We start from the raw sequence: 18,968 nt of genomic DNA on the forward strand, positions 1-18,968 counted from the left end.
ACACTGATAATGAGCCAAGTGCTGCCCATCTTTCTCAGGTGAGCAAACTCCCCGTGGAGTCACTTGACCAAAGCCCCCTTTCATTAATGCCTACGGCACAGCTTATGGAAATTTAGCAGAACTAGAATTGCAAGGCACAAATATCTTTCTGAACAGCTCTCACATACAGTCCAAAAGCTAATGAAAAAAAGAAAACAAATCTTCCTATCATGACTCTGTATTACCATTTGGTAGGAGATGGGTTAGAGAGTCACAACAGCATAGTTTCCTACCCTGGCAGTATAAGAGAAAGCAGGAATGCTGGCTACGTGCCTCAGAGCGCTGCTCTACAACACAGCTCACTGTCACTCCTCAGTCTGCTCAGTCCTTGGTGGCCAGCACTGACCATTCAGATTTTACCCAGAATGCTTCCCAACATCAAAACCACCACAGCAGCGAGACAGTTCATTAAACATTCACCATGGGGATCACTCCCTCCTTTCATATACCAATGGCCACAGAAAAATTCTAACCTTTAGATTTATCCTCCACTCTTCATATGTAACATTTCCTCCTCCACATATAAAAACCAAAAACCTTCTCAACAGTGCATTGGCAGACCTTTTTTAATAACAAGCAGCCCAAGCAAGAGCTTATCCAGCTTAATGCTGAACCTTTATTAAAATACCAAAGTCTGCACCATGCTATTTTGTCAACTCCAAAAGAGTTTCATTCAGATTCATTCTGTCTATAGGATTTGAAGAAAATGCCTGATTGCCAAGTTCCAGAGAGATTCTGAGATAATGCTGTGCAAGAAGAAACATTTGCCATATTTAACAAAGCCTGTTTTCTTCCACCTAGCAATAAACTTGGGAGAAACACTAGTAAAAGCATTAATTCATAAATAAAAACAATAAACCTTTACTGAATCCAACTGAGAGAAAACTCCAACCTCAGTTCAATACAACCACAAAATTGCTTTCAACAAGATATTCACTGAAAAAGAAGAAATCCAGGTTCTACTGTAATTTATTTTCTATACATTCACCTTTTACCTAAAAAATAAATAAATTTGATACCCAGGTTGTTTATACTCACTGACCTCTTACTCTTAAATGCATTCATCTCCAAAACATGTATAATCCTCTCACAGAATGGTGGAGGTTGGAAGGGACCTTTGGAGATCATCTAGTCCAACTCCCTGCTCAAGCATGGTCACCTAGAGCATGTTGCCCAGGACCCTATCTAGACAGCTTTTGAATATCTCCATAATACATAACATATACGTGAGGTTGGGAAGCGCTGTTACCTCCGACTTGGCAGGGGAGGCACAGGTCTCGGGCCCCCTCCTGCCACTGGCATGCACAGAAACGCATGAGGACGGGCCAATGTGACAGGACTGCCACAAGGTTCTGTCTGCAAGCTCTGTTCCAAAGGCATTGGCCAGGCTTTGAGATCATCGCTGTTCTGCTGTGCACTTTATTAAAAGATGACATACAACTTATTGTTTAATCTCTGAACTTCTGTATCACTAAGCTTGTCCATTGCCCACTAAGTTTTGTATGACGGCTGTATAGGACAAGCATATAATCATGTGGGCCATCTACCTCATTCACACCTTTGTGCACACAGGAAAGACCAGCTTAGGAAAAGTGTACACAGTAGATTCCGCAATTACATTGCTTTGATCATTTTGAAAGATTTCTGCAAAAGAACTGGCATTCTAGAAAAACAAATGTGCAGTTATTCTATTTAGCTTTCACTATTTTGAATATGAGACGACAATCCTCTTTCTGAAGAAATATCAGGCTATGAATTGCTCTTGCTTGAAATGATATGTATCATTTCATTATGATACCAATCAGTATGACAAAACCATTACTTTAAATGCTAGAGGTGGCAACCTATCAGAAGAATACTTTATGTGGGGGAGGAAAAGATGAGTTTTTCTTCACAGTCTACTTCTTATACTGAAAACAGATAGACTTAGGGGAAAAAGTAAGAGAGAGGGTGGGAGTCAAAGAAAATATGACTGGAAAGAAGGGTGCCACAGACGTGGCTTATTTCTGTTGTGGATGCATTCATCTCAAGACTCTTGGGAAAGTTTTATTGGGCTATGGGCTATCTTGTGGATTTTAGTTAGCGAGTATATAACGGCTAGGGCACTGGAGTGTGAGTAACTGCAGGGTGGATGGAGTTGTTTCTCTTCCTAACTGCTGTTTACCTGCATGTGACCTTGCAGAAAGTACTTCACTATTCTGTCTCCACCTCTATCCATCCTTGACTCTTTAGGTCACCGATTGTCCCCTACCGCACAATTATACACAGAGATCAACTTCAGTTAAGTCTTTAAACATTTCTGCAACAAAAATAGTAACCAGCAACTATAGCGAAAAACAAAATCTGCAGCAGAGAACTGATAACCTGAGAATTTTCTATTGGCATGTATCTGGACATTACAATCTGGTCACATATTTTTCAGGTTCATTCCTCCTTTAATAAACATTTACCAATAGCCTTTTCTCCTCTTTCTTACAATTTAATGTTAAAATCATTTTAAAATATCAAAGGCTCAGACAGTGAAGTGGAAAAATAATTATTTGAATGCAGTCAGTCACTGTATCTTCTTAGTCTAATCTTAATGGGAGGAAATGGAAGATTGCCACTGAATTTTAATGAATTCATTAGTTAATTATTGTAAAGCCCTGTGAAAGTGCTAAGTATGATTATTACTTTTATTCCCAGGAAATTTTTTATAATGGCAGAGATAGACCTCCCATAATGACTTTTCTCTAGGTTCAAAATATATAAATGTTGCAAAACAGCATTTATTAATTTTCTGCATAATTCAAGTATGGGCAGAGTGAGATACCAAGCCATTACCACACAAGAAGTAGCTTTTGCCTTGTTAATAGGTTCATTTAACTGAATAGGGTTAGCTGTACCATAGGGTATTGCTCTATAGGAATGACGATGGTAAGTTGGCCAAAATTTGTATTGCATTTGCTGCATACTGAGCCACATTAAGTCCTAATATAAATTAACAGAATTCTCACAGAAGATTCACTGAAGCAAACGCTTCCTTCTGCCAGGCTGAATTTGGCCCACCATCCCTAATTCTGTTGAATTTAATAAGATAAACATGTCTTCTCATTTCCTGACTGCAGATAAGACTGACAAAATATTCTGGAAACAGTCCCCAGTTTTAAGACCTAATCATTCAGACAGCCAGGCAAATGGAAAAGAGAAGCTTTTCTCATTAAGTAATGTCTACGGGAAAGTTTAAATTTGTGTTTCAATAAAACATCTCAGCATTTGTTGTTGCAGGACACAAGCATGCAACAATGCATTGTGCAATTTAGCAGCTGTCTCATGGAAAGAGATGTGTATATTCACAGAAAACAGCGCATTCTTTCTGTAAATGTTTACACAGGAGCCTTTGGCAGAGGAGTTCTCTGACGCTCAGAAATGTTTGTCACAGGATCTCTTTGTTTCTCTTACATTCTAATCATCTCCTGCTCCCAACTGAAGTATTAGTACCCACTGTTTTAAGTTACTGATGATTCAGATGTTGCTTACATGGACTTTTTGAACGATTAATTCATCACTTGACTTGGTATGTTTACATAAGTTGTCCTTCTTGCATAATTTTCCACAATGTGTAATAGGGCAATGACATGAGAAGCTCTTCAGAATGGGACTGATGGTTCAACATACTGAGATCAGGAACTTGGTAGCTACGTGAACCGCCTATGTAAAGACCACACAGCCTTTTAGTCGCTGTTCATGACACTGGCATTTTTTAGCAGCGAGACAGCTTAATGCTGAGGAAGATGTACCTGTAACACCCACAGTCTTAATGGCTTTAGCGGAAGAAGGAAGAGCCAGACTTTGCACTGTCATGATATTTATTTTAATTGACCACATAAAGTGACAGTAAGCCTTCTCATGATGGCTGATATCCTGGCTGTTAAAAATCAATGACAGAACTTCCCTCGAGCTCAGTCTCCTTTCACCTCTAGTTTGCCTAGTCCAGTGCCTAACCCAAAGCATATCAAACTTTTTAAAATACAAAAGTTGAAAAAATACAAAAGTGACAACCAAGGTTGAAACTGGGAAACAATTACAGGAAAGTCATACCTCTTCTATCTCCTCTCACATTTTTTACTTTCAAAAAATTGTGCAGGAGAATCCTGCAGCACGCTGACGCCTCCTGCCTGCATACCACCGGCACCTTTCCCAAAGGCGGCAGCAGCAGCACAAATCTGGCAACTGGACAAGTCTGTACAAATCAAACCCACCAATGCCACTGCCACAGGAAAAATACTACAATGCTGGAAGAATGGTCACAGCAGAATCCTCTTTTGCAACAGCAGTAAAACATAGAGAGATCACAGTGAGCAGAGATACGGGCAAGGAGACGTGAAATGAGGGGCAGGAAAGAGAAACTGAGGGAAGGTGAGGTGCAGTAGGATAGTAGAATTTCTTCCTTCATGTTTAAAGGAGAGTGAAAAGAGAAGAGGCAGACACAGGGAGAAAGCCTGGGTTATGAATTAAGAAAAACCCAACCTCCCTCCCAAAATAATAGCTTCCTCACTCCAGCGTTGTGAACTTGCATATCAGAGCCATGCTGAAAAGGCTTTATTTCTCATGGTCTTTTCTTAAAAAATAGCAAGAAGCTAAATTACGTGTTTTTGCAGGGTTAACCAATATCACTGTGGACCTCAAAAAAAAAAATCTACAAATGAACTCCTATGATTTTTGATCTCCTTTTGTTCACTGCAATAATGTTCAAGGAGGTTCCCATCTCACAGAAACTGTATTTGTAACATCCAAAATACTCTCCTTAGCAGATTACTTTTGAAAACTGAGAAACTGCGTTGAACAAAGCTTCTAAAGTATAATGTCCTGCTGTTTCTAAAGCAGGTAATTCTGATCAGATCTTTGGGAAAAATAGGTAAAACACACCTTCATACTACTGACAGTTCTTTCATATTGGTAAACTCTAGACTTTAATCAGAGATCAGAAATGAACAGAAGTCTCCAACAATGGCAGCTTTCATTAAAATTTGTATAATAAAATACATTTAACTTCATGAGGATCTCATTTACACCTGAAGATTAGAAACCCACTTTGTACTTGTGAAAGCACTATTTCTGTGTGTTCCAATACCTTTAGTTTGCAAATTAATGGTGGTAGACTGAAAATACAATATAGAGTCACTAAGATCTTGGGCCTAAAATTAAATATTAAGTTAATGTAAAAAATTTAAGATGTATGAGCACCAGGACACCTACAATAGCTGTGGAAGTTAGTGAAACTTGCAGGAGCTCGAAATATCATCACTAAATACAACAATTATTACAACAGACAAATATCAGTAAACACAAAACAAATGCTCAGTAAAGAATAAAACATTAACCTTGGTGTGATGTTTATAAGATCATTGCTGTTAATGCCAGGAATGACAAATGGCGGGAAACAGCAAACAATTAATTAGGTATGTGCACTTTCCCTAGTTTATTCCTTTCCAGATTGAATCAGGTCTTTATTTTAGAAAAACAAAACAAGGAAATTACCTATTTGTTTTAAGACCAAGCTTTTGTGGTGATGACATGCAAAGCTCATGTGAATGATTAAAAAGAAAAAACGGTAGTTAAAAATACTATTTAAGATATATTCTAGCTCCTAGAAGCCTCACCCAGATCAAGCATCATGTACTACAAATCCAAAGCACAAACATATACTATAAATAACAATTATAATACTATGCTGTATATACTTTAAATAATATGAACAGATTCAGCTTTATGCCTGTTTCTCAACATGACAAAAGGTGTCAACAGCAAAGTAGACAAAAACACTGCAATGGGCAAGGTCCTATATCTTACGTCTGGAGAACACAAGAAGAAAATAGGCGTGAAACAAATGTTCCATATTTTCTGAAATCCTTTTCACAGGATCTTTATTCTTAAGGAGAATTGCACACAAAGAGGATCATTTGTTTCTCAGGAGCGCATTTGATCTTGCAGACTACTCCCCAGTTGTGATTTATCTTAACCACCTTTTTAGGAACGGACTCTCTAGAGAAACCAATCCAGTTGACAGCTCTGCCCCAAAGCACAGAACAAGGATCAGTCCTTTCTCTTGTATTCTTAGTTTGATTAATACATCTTTTTTACAAAAAATTGAAGTAACTAATTCCTTTCCATATTTTCTTTCTTGTCTGTTCTACTCACTTCAGGTAATTGCTGGGCATATTTTACGTGCTGTACCTTGAGTTCAGTCATATAACAAGATACTCTGTTCCTAGAGCACGTATATTTTAACCTTCCCAGACTCTGAAAAAGTCCTTTTTTTTAATTTCTACAAGAAAAAATAAAATGAAGTTAAACCTACAGGCACAGCTGAAGCTCTGGCATTCTGCATTGCTGCAGTCCTCTAGGAGAACAAATTAAAAGGTTATAAACAACGGCCTCTGTACTGAGAGGTCTAAGGCAGCTTTCAGATAGAGCCAACCTTGATCTTACCTGTCCTGTATCCTGTGTTGTTGAGGTACACCGCAAATGTTCGTATTTCATGCTGAGCCTGCCAGGACGGAGAAGAACAGTTCTCATTGTTAGTGTAAGTGTTGTGGTTGTGGACGTACTTCCCCGTAAGAATAGAGGAGCGAGACGGGCAGCACATGGGTGTTGTCACAAAGGCATTGATGAAGTGAGCACCTCCGTGTTCCATGATCCGCCTCGTTTTATTCATCACTTGCATTGAACCTGGAAGAAGAAAACCATCTCAGAAGGATTTTCCTGTTTCAGTCACAAGAGCTAGCTAAGAGTTCTCTCCTCTTTATCAAGGTTCCCCCATTGCTTTAAGAAGGCCCAAATATTGAAATCCTAACTTAGATTTGACTCAAACCTGTTGACATAGACCATCACACATATTTTGAATGTCTTTCTCTCCAAGCTCAACATCTACCACTGTAGCCAAGAGGTTACTCTGTGCAGCCTTTCTGGAGCCATTACTGCTGTTCCAGTAGCTGAAGGCAAAACTCCGAATGAACAAGGCTGAGACAACGTGGCCTGAGGATAAAATTCACCTTGTGCAGCAACCCTGATCAAAATCTATGTTCTCCTTAAGCATTATTTAATCCTTGGTCCGAGAAGACATCTTTTGTGCCAACCTTCTGCAAAAGGCTGAGAAATAAAACGTTCTCCTCCCTAGTATGAGATATTAGCAGGTATGGATACTCTACATCAAAGTGAAGGCAGAGTAAAGCCCTCATCAGAACTTCCCTAACCAGCCCACTGAGTTCCATCTATCCATTTGATCAATTTTGGTAATGCTGTTACCTAAAACTCTGTGAATTTTCTTAGGCTTGATTCAGTAGAACTGAATTGTTGGTGATTTCATTTGGGACAGATAACACTGTCTCGTTTATAGCCATCATCCTAAAGCAAACAAACAAGTTTAACTGGCAGGGACTTGGATGACTTGCGGTAATGGGACTCAGCCTTTTTGCCAACAATTACTAAAAGCCACACTGCTGCCAAATGGCTATTCCTTTTCCTATTTAGGACAATGCTTTGGACTCAGAATGAATCTTTACCATAGACATCCATCAAGCAAAATCTGCTATCCAAATCAGAATCTTTCTTAAACAGAATATCAAGGATCAGAAGAAAAAGGAGATTTAGTTTTCCTCATCTATTAGCATCTGATCATTAAAACTGCATCAGAGTAAGCTATTCTTGATCTAGGAAGAATTTCCATTTTCCAAAGACATTATAATGATACCTGTCACCAGCATGACCTTGCAAGGGAGAGTAAACCTTTCCCTCACCAGCCCTCCCTTCCTGTAATGAACAGGGAAAGCCAACAGACAACAAGGCGATGAGGACATGGGTTCATGCTGGAGTTGGTTTGGGGCTAACTTACCAAGGTTGAGTTGAATTAATAGTTCAGCTTTAATCAATGCATCCTGCAACCATCTGGCACAAACTGTATGTTGTTTCTGTCAATAATGGGCTTAGGTTTCTTCTAAGCTCTTTAGGCAGGGATTTCATTATGAAATTGCAATAGTAAGTCGGTTTGATACAGGGCACATTGATATAACCAGGAGTCAAAACCTAGAGGGAAAATGGTCATAAGGCACGTACGAAATCTGACTCTCTGGCACCATGAAGGAAGGTTAACTGCTACTGTAGGTCATTTAATCTTTAAACTGCCATGGCATTAGTTTTCTTGAGATCATTTCATTTGAATGAATAAATAAAAGATCTGTGCATTTTTCAAATCAAAACCCTTCCCTGTCACATCACTTTGTCACAAGAGCAAAGGCAGGTTTATCATAGTCCCCCTTCAGAACCTGTTATACTGCACATATCAAGAGCAAGTTTCTGAACAAAGCAACATTTTTTTGTTCCCCGAAGTGCAGGATAAGAAAGTGCATGGTGTGGGAGCAGTCTCCCTTTCCTCAAAGGCACTAACTCAATTACAGTTATAACAGTCAGTTATGAGAGCCTGAAAACTGTGAATGTTTCCTCTGTGGTGTCTTATGAGCTAGCCCACGAACAAACAGGCAGACCAAAAAACTGTTTTGTCATCCCAGTACTAAAATAAAATTTAACAAGCTCTTCAAATGACAGAGGCATCTGTGGATAAATAACAGTATATGTTAAGTCTCCCCTTGAGGTCAGTAACCTCCTTTAATAAAAGTGCTGTAATGACAAGGCCCTATATATCAACAGTCTTTAATACAAAAACATATGATCTAATCTGCTTCCCCAGTTTGAGAGCTAATGCAGAGTGACAGATCAGTGGAAGGTAAGAATCCAGCATACTCTTCTGTGAAGTCTTAAATAGGCCAGCTTTAAATATTTTAAACAGCGTTAAACCAGCCAACCAAAACTTATTTTTTTCAGCTTGCTTCCAATACAAACATGGAATTGTGAAAAAAAAGTAGGAATTGATTTTTCTGTGGCAGAAGATTAGTTACGTGTTAATCAGCAACTGGAACCTCACCAAACCACCTTTTCTTGAGTTGGAAACCTTCTGGTGTGTCATTAGCTGATGTACCAAGGGAAGTTATGCTTTGAAGTGTCAGTATTTTACTCAGAAAATGGTCTTTTACCTGCTTAAAATCACTGATAGGAAATAAATACGACTTAACTAAGTCTGAAATGTCTAAGTTATTTAAAAAAAAAAAATCCATGGGACTACTGTGAAAAATATGAGCGTTTTAACAATTCGATGCATTCAAGCTGCTTGTTGGACAAAGTGAAGCAAGAACTAGGTTGAAATTCCACTAGGAATTTGTGTGGTATCCATAACTTTGCTTAGTGTCTCTTCAAAGTTCACTGCAGGGATAAGATGGATATTTTGACTAATAAAATGGAGAAAACACACTAAAACTGCACATATTTTTAATCAGGTCTTGACACTGAGGAAAAGCTTACAAATGTGAAGAAGCTAAAAGGTATCCAAACATCCATGTAACCTAGTTACCCCAAAACTGAGAGGGAAGACGGATCACACCTCTAGTCTTCTCATTCACTGAGAATGGAGGCTGGAAGAGCCAAAGTGATCAGGATGGAAAGAAACTTCCCAGGAACCCAGAAAGTTTGAGTTAAACTGACAGCAGTAAATATCTTCTTCAGTACAATCTAGATTTCAGGATAGATAGGAGTATTCACACAGAAATATTCCAATTTGAATGCACAAAACAACTTTAAAGACAAAATGCACAGATTTTTATATGCACATTTGTCATGATTTGTAAGATGCACAATATTGCATATTGTTTATATTTCTTGTTAACTAAAGAAATGCCCAATTAGATCATCATCTAATTCATCATCAGTGACAGCAGTGTGAAGAAATTTATCTTGCCCACTATTCGCAATAGATATGTTCCTGAACTTAATTTCACATTTTAATATATTAGAAAAAAAATCTTTGCTATAATCCTGGGGAGCTGATTATATTTACAAAGGTTACAAACAAAAGAACATCTAATAACGAAAAATGTTTAAATACATTCAATTCTCCAAAGGTATTCCTAGATTTCTGGTAATGTACATTTCCTATATTATGTAGGAAAAAGAATTATGAAAATCCAGTACTGGAATATAATTATCTGTACTACTACAAGAATGCATTATTAACTGCTCAGTATGAGGCTAAAACAGAAATTTGCTAAAAAAAAAAAAAAATCAATTTAACAGTTGTTTTAAAAAATAATATTGACTTTCTCATTAATTGTATTTTATTGTCAGATATAATCTAATTAACATTTGTTTTAAGGAGCTCCAGTTGAGGACCTTATATTAAGCTCCAGGTGACTTAGTCTACTCTGAAGCAAAATTTCCAAAATATCCACAGGCAGATATGTTAGCTGGACCCCTGGAATGTTAATTAATACTCTCCCCTAAAGCCTATTAGCATCCTATCTGAACCTTATTAGACAGCCTTTTCACATCTTCAATTCCTCTTTTTGCCTGCGTTTCATTTTAATGAAGCTCTAAGGCCCTAATCTCCATGTATGATAACTAAGAAATGGTATCTTCTGTGCCACATTTGTAGTTTTTCAGTGGGACAGGTAGGAGCATATGAATCTCCTCTCACTAAGATTTCTCTATCATCACTGAAATGTCTTCTACATAATCAGATCTTTCTCCAGATATAACTAAATAAGCTGGTTGGTTAAACTACAGCAACATGGTAGTCAAATCTAATTAAACTGGAGATGCTGAGTCTCCCACACAGGGGACATCAGCATTAGACTAACTTGGACTTGCATGGCTCTAATGGGGAAAAAAAGATCTTTGGTTCTAATTAATTCTTTCTCCTCGTCAATATATTCCTCTTCTTCTTTATATTCAGCTTGTCAGTACAACTCTCTTGATTAGGCAGTCAGCTGAGTGTATATGTTTCAGTAGCTCTTGGTGTTCTCATTTGCCTTCTCCCATTTGTATCCATCACAATTTGCACCGGCTCTCCTGTGACCTGGAGATCCTGCATGCCCTTCAGCAGTCCCTCATCAGTCCTTCCTTTTTTCAATATAATGCTGGGGTTTGGCTTCCCAAGTAAAACACATGATTAACAGCAGTACAAATAAAGAAAAGGAAGGTGAACTCCTTTCCTGAAAGGACATCTCCTTCTGGCAACCCCCACCTGCTGCTGGTACATCATTAAATCTATCCTAAATTAAATAAAGGGAAGGCTGTTAGAGCACTTGAAATGGTGTTGCCTTCCCTTTTGCTTCAAAAGTAGCCCCAGAACAAAAATAAAAGCTACAACATCCATCAGTTACAGAACATTCTTAGAAATAGCTGAAATCTCAGTTATGCAGAGCTTTCTCTACTACTCTTCGATAGCTTCCATGTTTTCCTTAGCTTTTATCTGTAATTCACATCTTGTTTCCACCTTTCTTAAACACATTAACCGCAGTCCCCACAAATGGCAATTCTGATTAACTCGGACAGCTCACCAGACAATAGACAAGAATAAAAATTAATTCAAACAAATATTAGGTCTCATGAAGCCATTAATGGCAAATGAGGAATATCAAATCTCAGCTTCATCAAATGGATTTTCTTCAGTTAGATCCTAATTTGAAGGGACACATGCCCATTATGCTTGAAATTGGGAAGCATCAGATTATCAGAGAAGAGAAATACACTGCCCAAAGGACTTTGGCAATTGCATCAGAAACAAGCAGGCTAGCGCAAAGCGGAAAATGATAAATTTTTTAGGACCACCTTCTGAGCCTGCAAGATAATGTACTTAGATCTTTTTTTGATATACATTATTGAAACTGCTTTTTTTTGTATTTTGTCTTTTGTGACCAAAATAATCATTTCCTCCAAAAACCAGTAACAAGCAAAGAAATCCTTCTGATCTTGCTCATTTGAACTAAATTTGTATTTGTGGAGTTACTTCCGTAACAAGATTTCTCTTTGAAAAAATTGCAAAATTTACAGTATTGCAGACATGCAGTAACACTGATCAAAAGGAAGCACCTGTAAGAACACTGCCACACTGCTGTCATAAACCTCTCATTTAGAAGGATAACTGTATACATAATAAAAATTAATTAACTCTACTATTTCGTTCCATTTTTTCTGCAAGGTCTGTTTTCTGATTTTTTCCATCTACAGTACAAATTTGATGTAGCAACCCTCAAAAGAAACAAACCACACATATACAAGCTCTCACCTTTCAGATGAATCAGGCTTTATACCCACTTAAAACTGTATTTATAATGTAAAATTATTGAATATTAACTGCTTTGTCTTAATCACTTCTCCTAAATACAGATAACATTCGGTAAATATAAGCTTGTTTGGGAAACAGAACAAAACCCAAACTCTGTTAATTCATTATTCCAAATCATTAGGCAAAGCGTATGTTTAATCTTCATCTCTTCAACAATTAACATATTGTTGAGTAAGACAGCAGAATCTTTGCATACTAAGTGATTTTGGTCAGTAATTAACTACACATCTAAATGGACAATAGCGAGAACAGTATGTATATGTTAGGTAACATTTAAGTAATTAAAATTAAAACTGTAATTGCAATGAATGTCTGCAATTACACAAAGAATTTGGGTAATTATATGGTGCAATAATCATTTATGAATTTAAACCTACTGCTTTGGCATGCAGCTTCCCAGGTTACACATGCAATTGCCAGAAGCAGTTTGGGCGCGTAGATGAACACAGACAGGCAGGAATCTCACGTTTCCACAGAAACAGGAAGTTTGACATTTTAGGTTGAAACTCCATTTGCTATCCTTGAATTGCATGCAACTGCGAAGTATTTTCCACATAAATGTAAGTTTTAACTTTTACTACTTGTTCTTTCTATCATATTTCCACATTGAAAAAAAAAAAGAAGATAATTAGTTTGAAAGCAAAATCTAGTTGCAAGGAAAAGCAGTACCATACTCGTTAGCTAAAATTCTCTTTATCTTAGGCTCTTACCAAGTTCTACATCCTGATCATCAGTAAGAACAAGGATGATGTTTGGACGGATGTTTCTACGGTCTCTTTGAAATCTTCCCTTCAGACGCTGATTTAACAGGAAAGCTGAACTTCCATCCAACAGTGATAAAACAGTCATCATGAATAATCCAAGGACAATGCTATGCTGTGCCATATTGTGCTGATTTAGTGTTTTCTCTGAACAAGGTGGGTTAACGTCTTCTATTTCTTTTTTGTTTGCAGAGCTGCTGCAAGGGAGATGAAAAACAACATTTATTTCCCCCCAAAAACCTTTACAAAGGAACAGCAAGTTTCTCCTCAAAGAAGTAAAAATACAATATACCTGAAATAATCTAACTCCTAAGAAAAAAAACAAAGGACCTGAAGTTTTATTTAGGGCCAAGTAAAGTAGAAACTTGAAAAATTCACATTTCATAAGTTTTTAACTACATATGCCGCAAAATTTTTACTCCGTACTGAAATTTAGCAATAGGTTCAAGAATTTAGCAGGGGATCAAAATTTTTGCTTTGATACTTTTTAAAAACAACCTTCTTCCTTAAGTTTTTGGGATGTTTTGAGTTGACAGTTTTGTTTACTGTATCAAAAATGGAGATGTTGAAGAGGAAAACATGCCTATCCACATTTTAAAATGGGACTACAGTAAAACGTATGGAGTTAACAACACGTGTAAACTCATAGAGGATCCTCAAACAGAAGGCTATTTTGGACTTGATGTGAACCGTTTTCTCTTACAGATTTCATCAGAGTGCAACGGGCTGCCCGAGTCTTGGAACTATGGGATGATAGTGTTTGAAGTCTACTACAGCTTTGATGATACTGTGATATCCTTTCACGGTATCTATTGGTTTCCCTATTTTTTATTATTATTAATAAATACATTTTAAGGCCCACTCCTGCAAACTTTGGGGAATGGAGGCACTGAAGTTTTTTGCACTGCCTATGGCTTCTCTCCATCATAAATATAATACTGCAAAACTGACTTATTTGCAAAACAGAGCACAACACTCTGATCCTGCACTTGTTAAGAGTCAATAAAAAATTCCTAGTGATTCCTACAAGGATATCCCTAAAAATGAATAAATATATTGAAGCATTTTTGAAATCTTAGTTTGGTTGGTGATCTTCTGGTATAAAAGGATTTTCTCTTGCTGTCAGAAGTCAAAATACCAGTATGAAATTGTATTGAAAATATCAAGTGCTAATTATTTCTTCAGATCCATTGATCAATGAGCCAGTTTTTGATGAATTCCCTACTCGCTGCCTGCCTTTTCTTGGACTGGTGCCAATGATCTCTTGTAATGCAGTAGAAATCAATTAAAAATGACACAAGGGAGACTATCTGCTTTTCGTAAAGACCAGAATGCCTTAGCAGAAAGAACTTAGCAGTGTGTTTTACCCAAAGAAATACACTGGCTATTCTGTTCCTAAAGCCACTTGGGAAAACAGTTTTTCCTCCAGCAGATTATTCCATAGCCACATTATTACTTCATCTCTGTCAGTGTCTGCTCTTGGAGATAAACTTTGATTAAGAATGTTCTCCTGCAATAGCAAAACCACTGGTCTGAAAAATTATACTCAGCTTCTACGCTTATTTAAAAATACATACTGAATTTTCATACAAGTCAACAGATACATCACTATAGTATGATGCAATATTTATTAAGGCTATTTTCCAAAAGAGTACACTAATAAGGTTTTAAGGAAAAGAAAAATCTTTCTGCCTTACTAGTCCCTTCAATAAATTTCATAGGTGGGTGATATTAACTTGCTTTATAGAAACAATTACTTTCAGAAGTTTTAGCACTTATTCCAATGGATAGGGAAAGGGGAAAAACTTCCTAAAATTATAGTTACAACTTCAGTACCTCTGCTGCTGCTCAGAGGTTTGCCAGGCTATAGCAGCAGGAGCACCAACACGTCTGATCAGTTTTCATTCCTCGCATTCAGAATTCCATCTGCAGCAGTACAACTGGGAAGAACCATGTCAGACTCAATGTGTCGCTACTATCTAGAGTAGTCAAAAGCAGCCTGAGAGGCAAACCTGGAGCTGTTTCAAAAGGGGAAGAAAAACAAAAAAAAGTTAGTTTAGCAGGCATATATTCCTGGACACCAGCTTTTGGGGAGCGGCAGCAGAGAAATAGCTCCTGCTCTTCAGAAGTGACCAAGTATGCACTTCCATAAACAAAAAAAAAATTGAAAGGATAACATAGAGGTTTTCATTACACACGCATTTTTCCAAAGTCCTAAAGGTTAATTTTGGTTTTTTTTTTCTGCTCTATACTAGCTAACTGCTTCTCTAAGTAACGGCTTTTTGCTGACCTGCAGCTTGTAGAAGGCTGTGCATTCTTGTTATATCTGATCATACCTATATCCAGGGAAAAGTACTGTGCAAACGACAGCCTTCCTCGCATTTTCCTCACTTCTTTGAGCCAAATGCCTGGAAGTAACCTTGTGGCCTCATTGCCTCTCTCCCCTCAGCCTTTTTCCTCGTAGTTTCTTCCCCCTCTCTCACTCCGCTGTATCTAAAAGTAGTCCCCAGCTCAGAGAGCTCCTTCTCTATCAATAAAATACTTAGCGCATTTGGGGAGGTACATAAACTGCTCTTCCACGGCTATTTTATCCACGCTTCTATATTTATGGTTAAAAGAATTACAGTTATCTCTGAGCGGATACTGCGGGTGGAGGAGAGAACTTCATGCCAAGTGCAACAGGCATCTTCTCCCGAACCTGTTCTCTCCTCCTCAGCCCCCCTCCTCACCGCACATTTCTCAGCTAATCTGATGTGTTAGGTTCCTATTATTATCAGCGTAAGTACTGCTAGGAACCAGCTCAAAGCATATAATTATGTGCAAAACTCATACCAATAACTAGGTAAGAAAAATTAAAGCAATTTTAGAAAATAACCTATTTTTTGTAATGTGTATTCACACAAGATAAATAGGGCACTGCTAACAGCATATTTTGCAGTGAAATCTAAAAGCCAGCTTTAAATAGCTCTCAAAATGGCAGCAGAAGAGTCCCTTGCACAGACTGCCAGCGGTCAAATGGAGATTGATTTTTTTTTTTAACCCCTAGTCTTTGGCGAACTTCAGGGAAAAAATATGACATAAGGTCTCTCTTCACAATTCTTTCCCCATCTCTGTCAAGAAGTTTAATCAGTGACTCAACAGAAGTCAGAAGAGCTCCACGGCAATGCCCCGATCTGCCTTCACTTCTAATATAGCACCCTCTCCAATGATGCATTTTGATCTGAGCGGTACAGATGGTCCATTGCTTTATGTGCCTCTGCAGGCCATCCTCCAATATTAGAGATGCTTAATCTGCAGCGGCTCCCATGAGAATTAGGTATGCCTCTTCTTTTCTTCCAGCCTACATATATAAACTTGACAAGTCTGGTCACTCCTGTTTTATATTTAGGCAAGTGCTATCAGAAATTTATGAAATGCTCTTCAGCTGGGGCATCTAGCCAAGCTTTATTAAGCCGATGAAACCTTCTAGCAGGCTGCTTTAGAGAAAGTCTGGTCTTCTTATTTTCCATAGTTTACGGTTGAGTCTAACAAGTCCCTGACTCCCTTCACTGTCTAAATTAGATACAGCTGCCTCTTTTTGTTCCTCACTCCTGCTTGTACGGGGAACGAGAACAGAGACAAACTCAGTTCTCCCGTGCAGCCACACAGGACATTAAGACTAACTCACATTTAAAATGTTGAGGAGACAAAACCACATTTTACTGCATTTATTCTATTTATCAAACAATGTAGCCAAGTTCTGTTCCCAAGTAGCATTTACACCAGGGAAGGACTTTTTTTTTTTTTCTTTTCCTTTTTCACCATTGCCTTCAGTCATTATTGTCAGCTCTACTGTGGCACAGGCAGGATGCACAGGGATGGCTGGTGTCAGCTCTACCCCCAGATGGTCTTTTTTAACCTGCTATTGATTAGCACTACTTGGCACAGATGTAACAGGCACTGTGCGAGAAACTGTAGCAACCGACAGTCGCCTGTACCCGCCAGCCCTCCCAACCCTGCTCATGCTAGTACAACTGAACAGGAAACGTTTCCTACAGTCACTAGCACGACTGTCCTGAGCGTAAACCTAGTGCAACTTCGCTGTAGTCAAATAATTGTATTAATCTAACATAGAGCAGAATCTGACTCTTGCTGTAGTAGAATCCGACTCTTGCTGTAGTAGAAAGGCACAAGCATTTAACAAGCTAATTCCTATATCAAAAATATGTTACATTTACAATAACTGAATCTTAAAAGATTGGCTTGCTACAAGCACCTCCTCTCCCCCCCCCCCCCAAAAAAAAAAGGTAAGGCAAGCTCAGCTTGCTAGCAGCTGCGATGGAGCAGGATAGCAGTGTGTAAGCCACAAAGGACAACTGCAAAAAGCAACTCACACCTGCTCTGAATATGGCCGAGCCAATAGCAGGTGCATTATTTAAGTGGACTTAGGTGTGCCATTTGGCCAATGTTTAAATTCATAGAAATACATGGTGCTGGATCCATTCCCTAGCAACCAACCCAATTAAACAAGCACTTCGTCAGTTAAATGGATTCTGAGGTGCTGCTGCTCCTTTAACTCTTGAGTCACTGCTGTGCATCCCAGGCTTGGTTATGATGCTCCTTTTTTACTAAAACTGTTAACCATCACTTAAAACTATTAAATTTTGTTTGTAGGAGATAAAAGCAATTTTACACGTGAATTGGGAGGATTCTTGTTTGTAATCAAACGGGTTCCCAGGGGAAGGAAGGCTAGAATCATGATACGTGCTGTAATCTAACGACATGCTTTGTTTTCTTGTAGTTTTATACTGATTTTTCTTCCAGCCAAAAGTTTACAAGAAAGTACAAAATGAAACCCCCAGTGCTAAATATGACTCTCAAGATTACAGCTATACTCACTTACCTACACAAACTATGGCTAAAGTACTTTTATTTGCAAATATCTGCCCTTTCCTTCAGAAGTGAGGAACCCAGCTTCCAGACTTCTAAGAGCTCTAAATCACTATTCGCATGCGCTCTTTTGAATTGTTCCCCTTACGCTAGTGAATTCTATATCAAAGCTAAACATTTATAAAGGGAAGGTTTACTCTCACTGCAGAATCTCTCCCCTCATCTATAACTTTATTTTACATAATGATTTAAAAATCCAGTTATTTTCCCTAGGATCTTTAAAGAAAACCACTTTCAATAGCGTGGTATACTCTCCATGAATCCATATGATTCTTTCTATTACACTGCTTATATATTACAGCAGAGCTTCCCAGTAATACTTAGTTAGTCCTCATGGAGGTTAAATTGCTATTTGGATCCCCAACATCCATACTAATAAACATACTTTTCTGCAATACACACAGTGATGACCCCATAACAACCTGATAGAGATTAGTGTTATTTCTCCATTATACCTGCTATCTTCATGTATTTATAAACTACAAAAATATACTAGCTTTAGAGATAGTTACATTAAGCACAGCAATAACTACAGAATTTTACTACTAAAAACACCAAAGTGAATGAATGCAAGAGCTTTAAGAACAGTAGGTAAGAACAGTTACTGTTATGCAGACGCATCCTATCTAGTAAACAGATTTTTTTTATAGTTGTATACAGAAAAAAAAACCCGTGGTCTATATGCACACACGCAGACACTTACACCCATACATTACCCGGATGCACACGGTAATTTACGAAATGAGGAGCGAAGTGCTGAGGCACCAGTTGCCTTTGGCGAGGCGCACAGAGCCCAGGCGCGGCCACCCCTCGCCCACCACGGGCAGGGGGCCTGGGCGGGGGGGACCCGGGCGCCCAGGGCCGCCTCCCCCCCAGCAGGGCCAGCAGCTACCGAGCCGTGAGCGGGCCGGCACGGAGCGCCCAGCCCGCCGGTGACCCGAGCCCCCGGGGGGCTCCCGCGCTCCGCGGCAGCGGGGCGCAGCTCCCCCAGCGGCGCGGCCCCAGCGCCTCGCCTCGGCCCCTGC

At 38.6% G+C, this 18,968-nt stretch overlaps 1 protein-coding gene across 1 annotated transcript in view; it reads right to left on the reverse strand.

Moving 5' to 3' along the window:
- Nucleotides 1–18,968, reverse strand: part of SULF2 (sulfatase 2) — a 177,098-nt gene that overhangs the window by 53,807 nt on the left and 104,323 nt on the right. Inside the window, exons 3-5 of the mRNA XM_026086242.1 lie at nucleotides 14,851–15,032; nucleotides 12,964–13,211; nucleotides 6,511–6,750 (exon numbers count right to left, since the gene is read on the reverse strand). Coding sequence (XP_025942027.1) covers nucleotides 6,511–6,750; nucleotides 12,964–13,138 — 415 coding nt within the window. The 5' untranslated portion in view covers nucleotides 13,139–13,211; nucleotides 14,851–15,032. The remainder of the gene's footprint in view (nucleotides 1–6,510; nucleotides 6,751–12,963; nucleotides 13,212–14,850; nucleotides 15,033–18,968) is intronic.

Source organism: Apteryx rowi, unplaced genomic scaffold (genome assembly GCF_003343035.1).
Source record: "Apteryx rowi isolate R43461 unplaced genomic scaffold, aptRow1 scaffold_0, whole genome shotgun sequence".
NCBI lineage: Eukaryota > Metazoa > Chordata > Aves > Apterygiformes > Apterygidae > Apteryx > Apteryx rowi.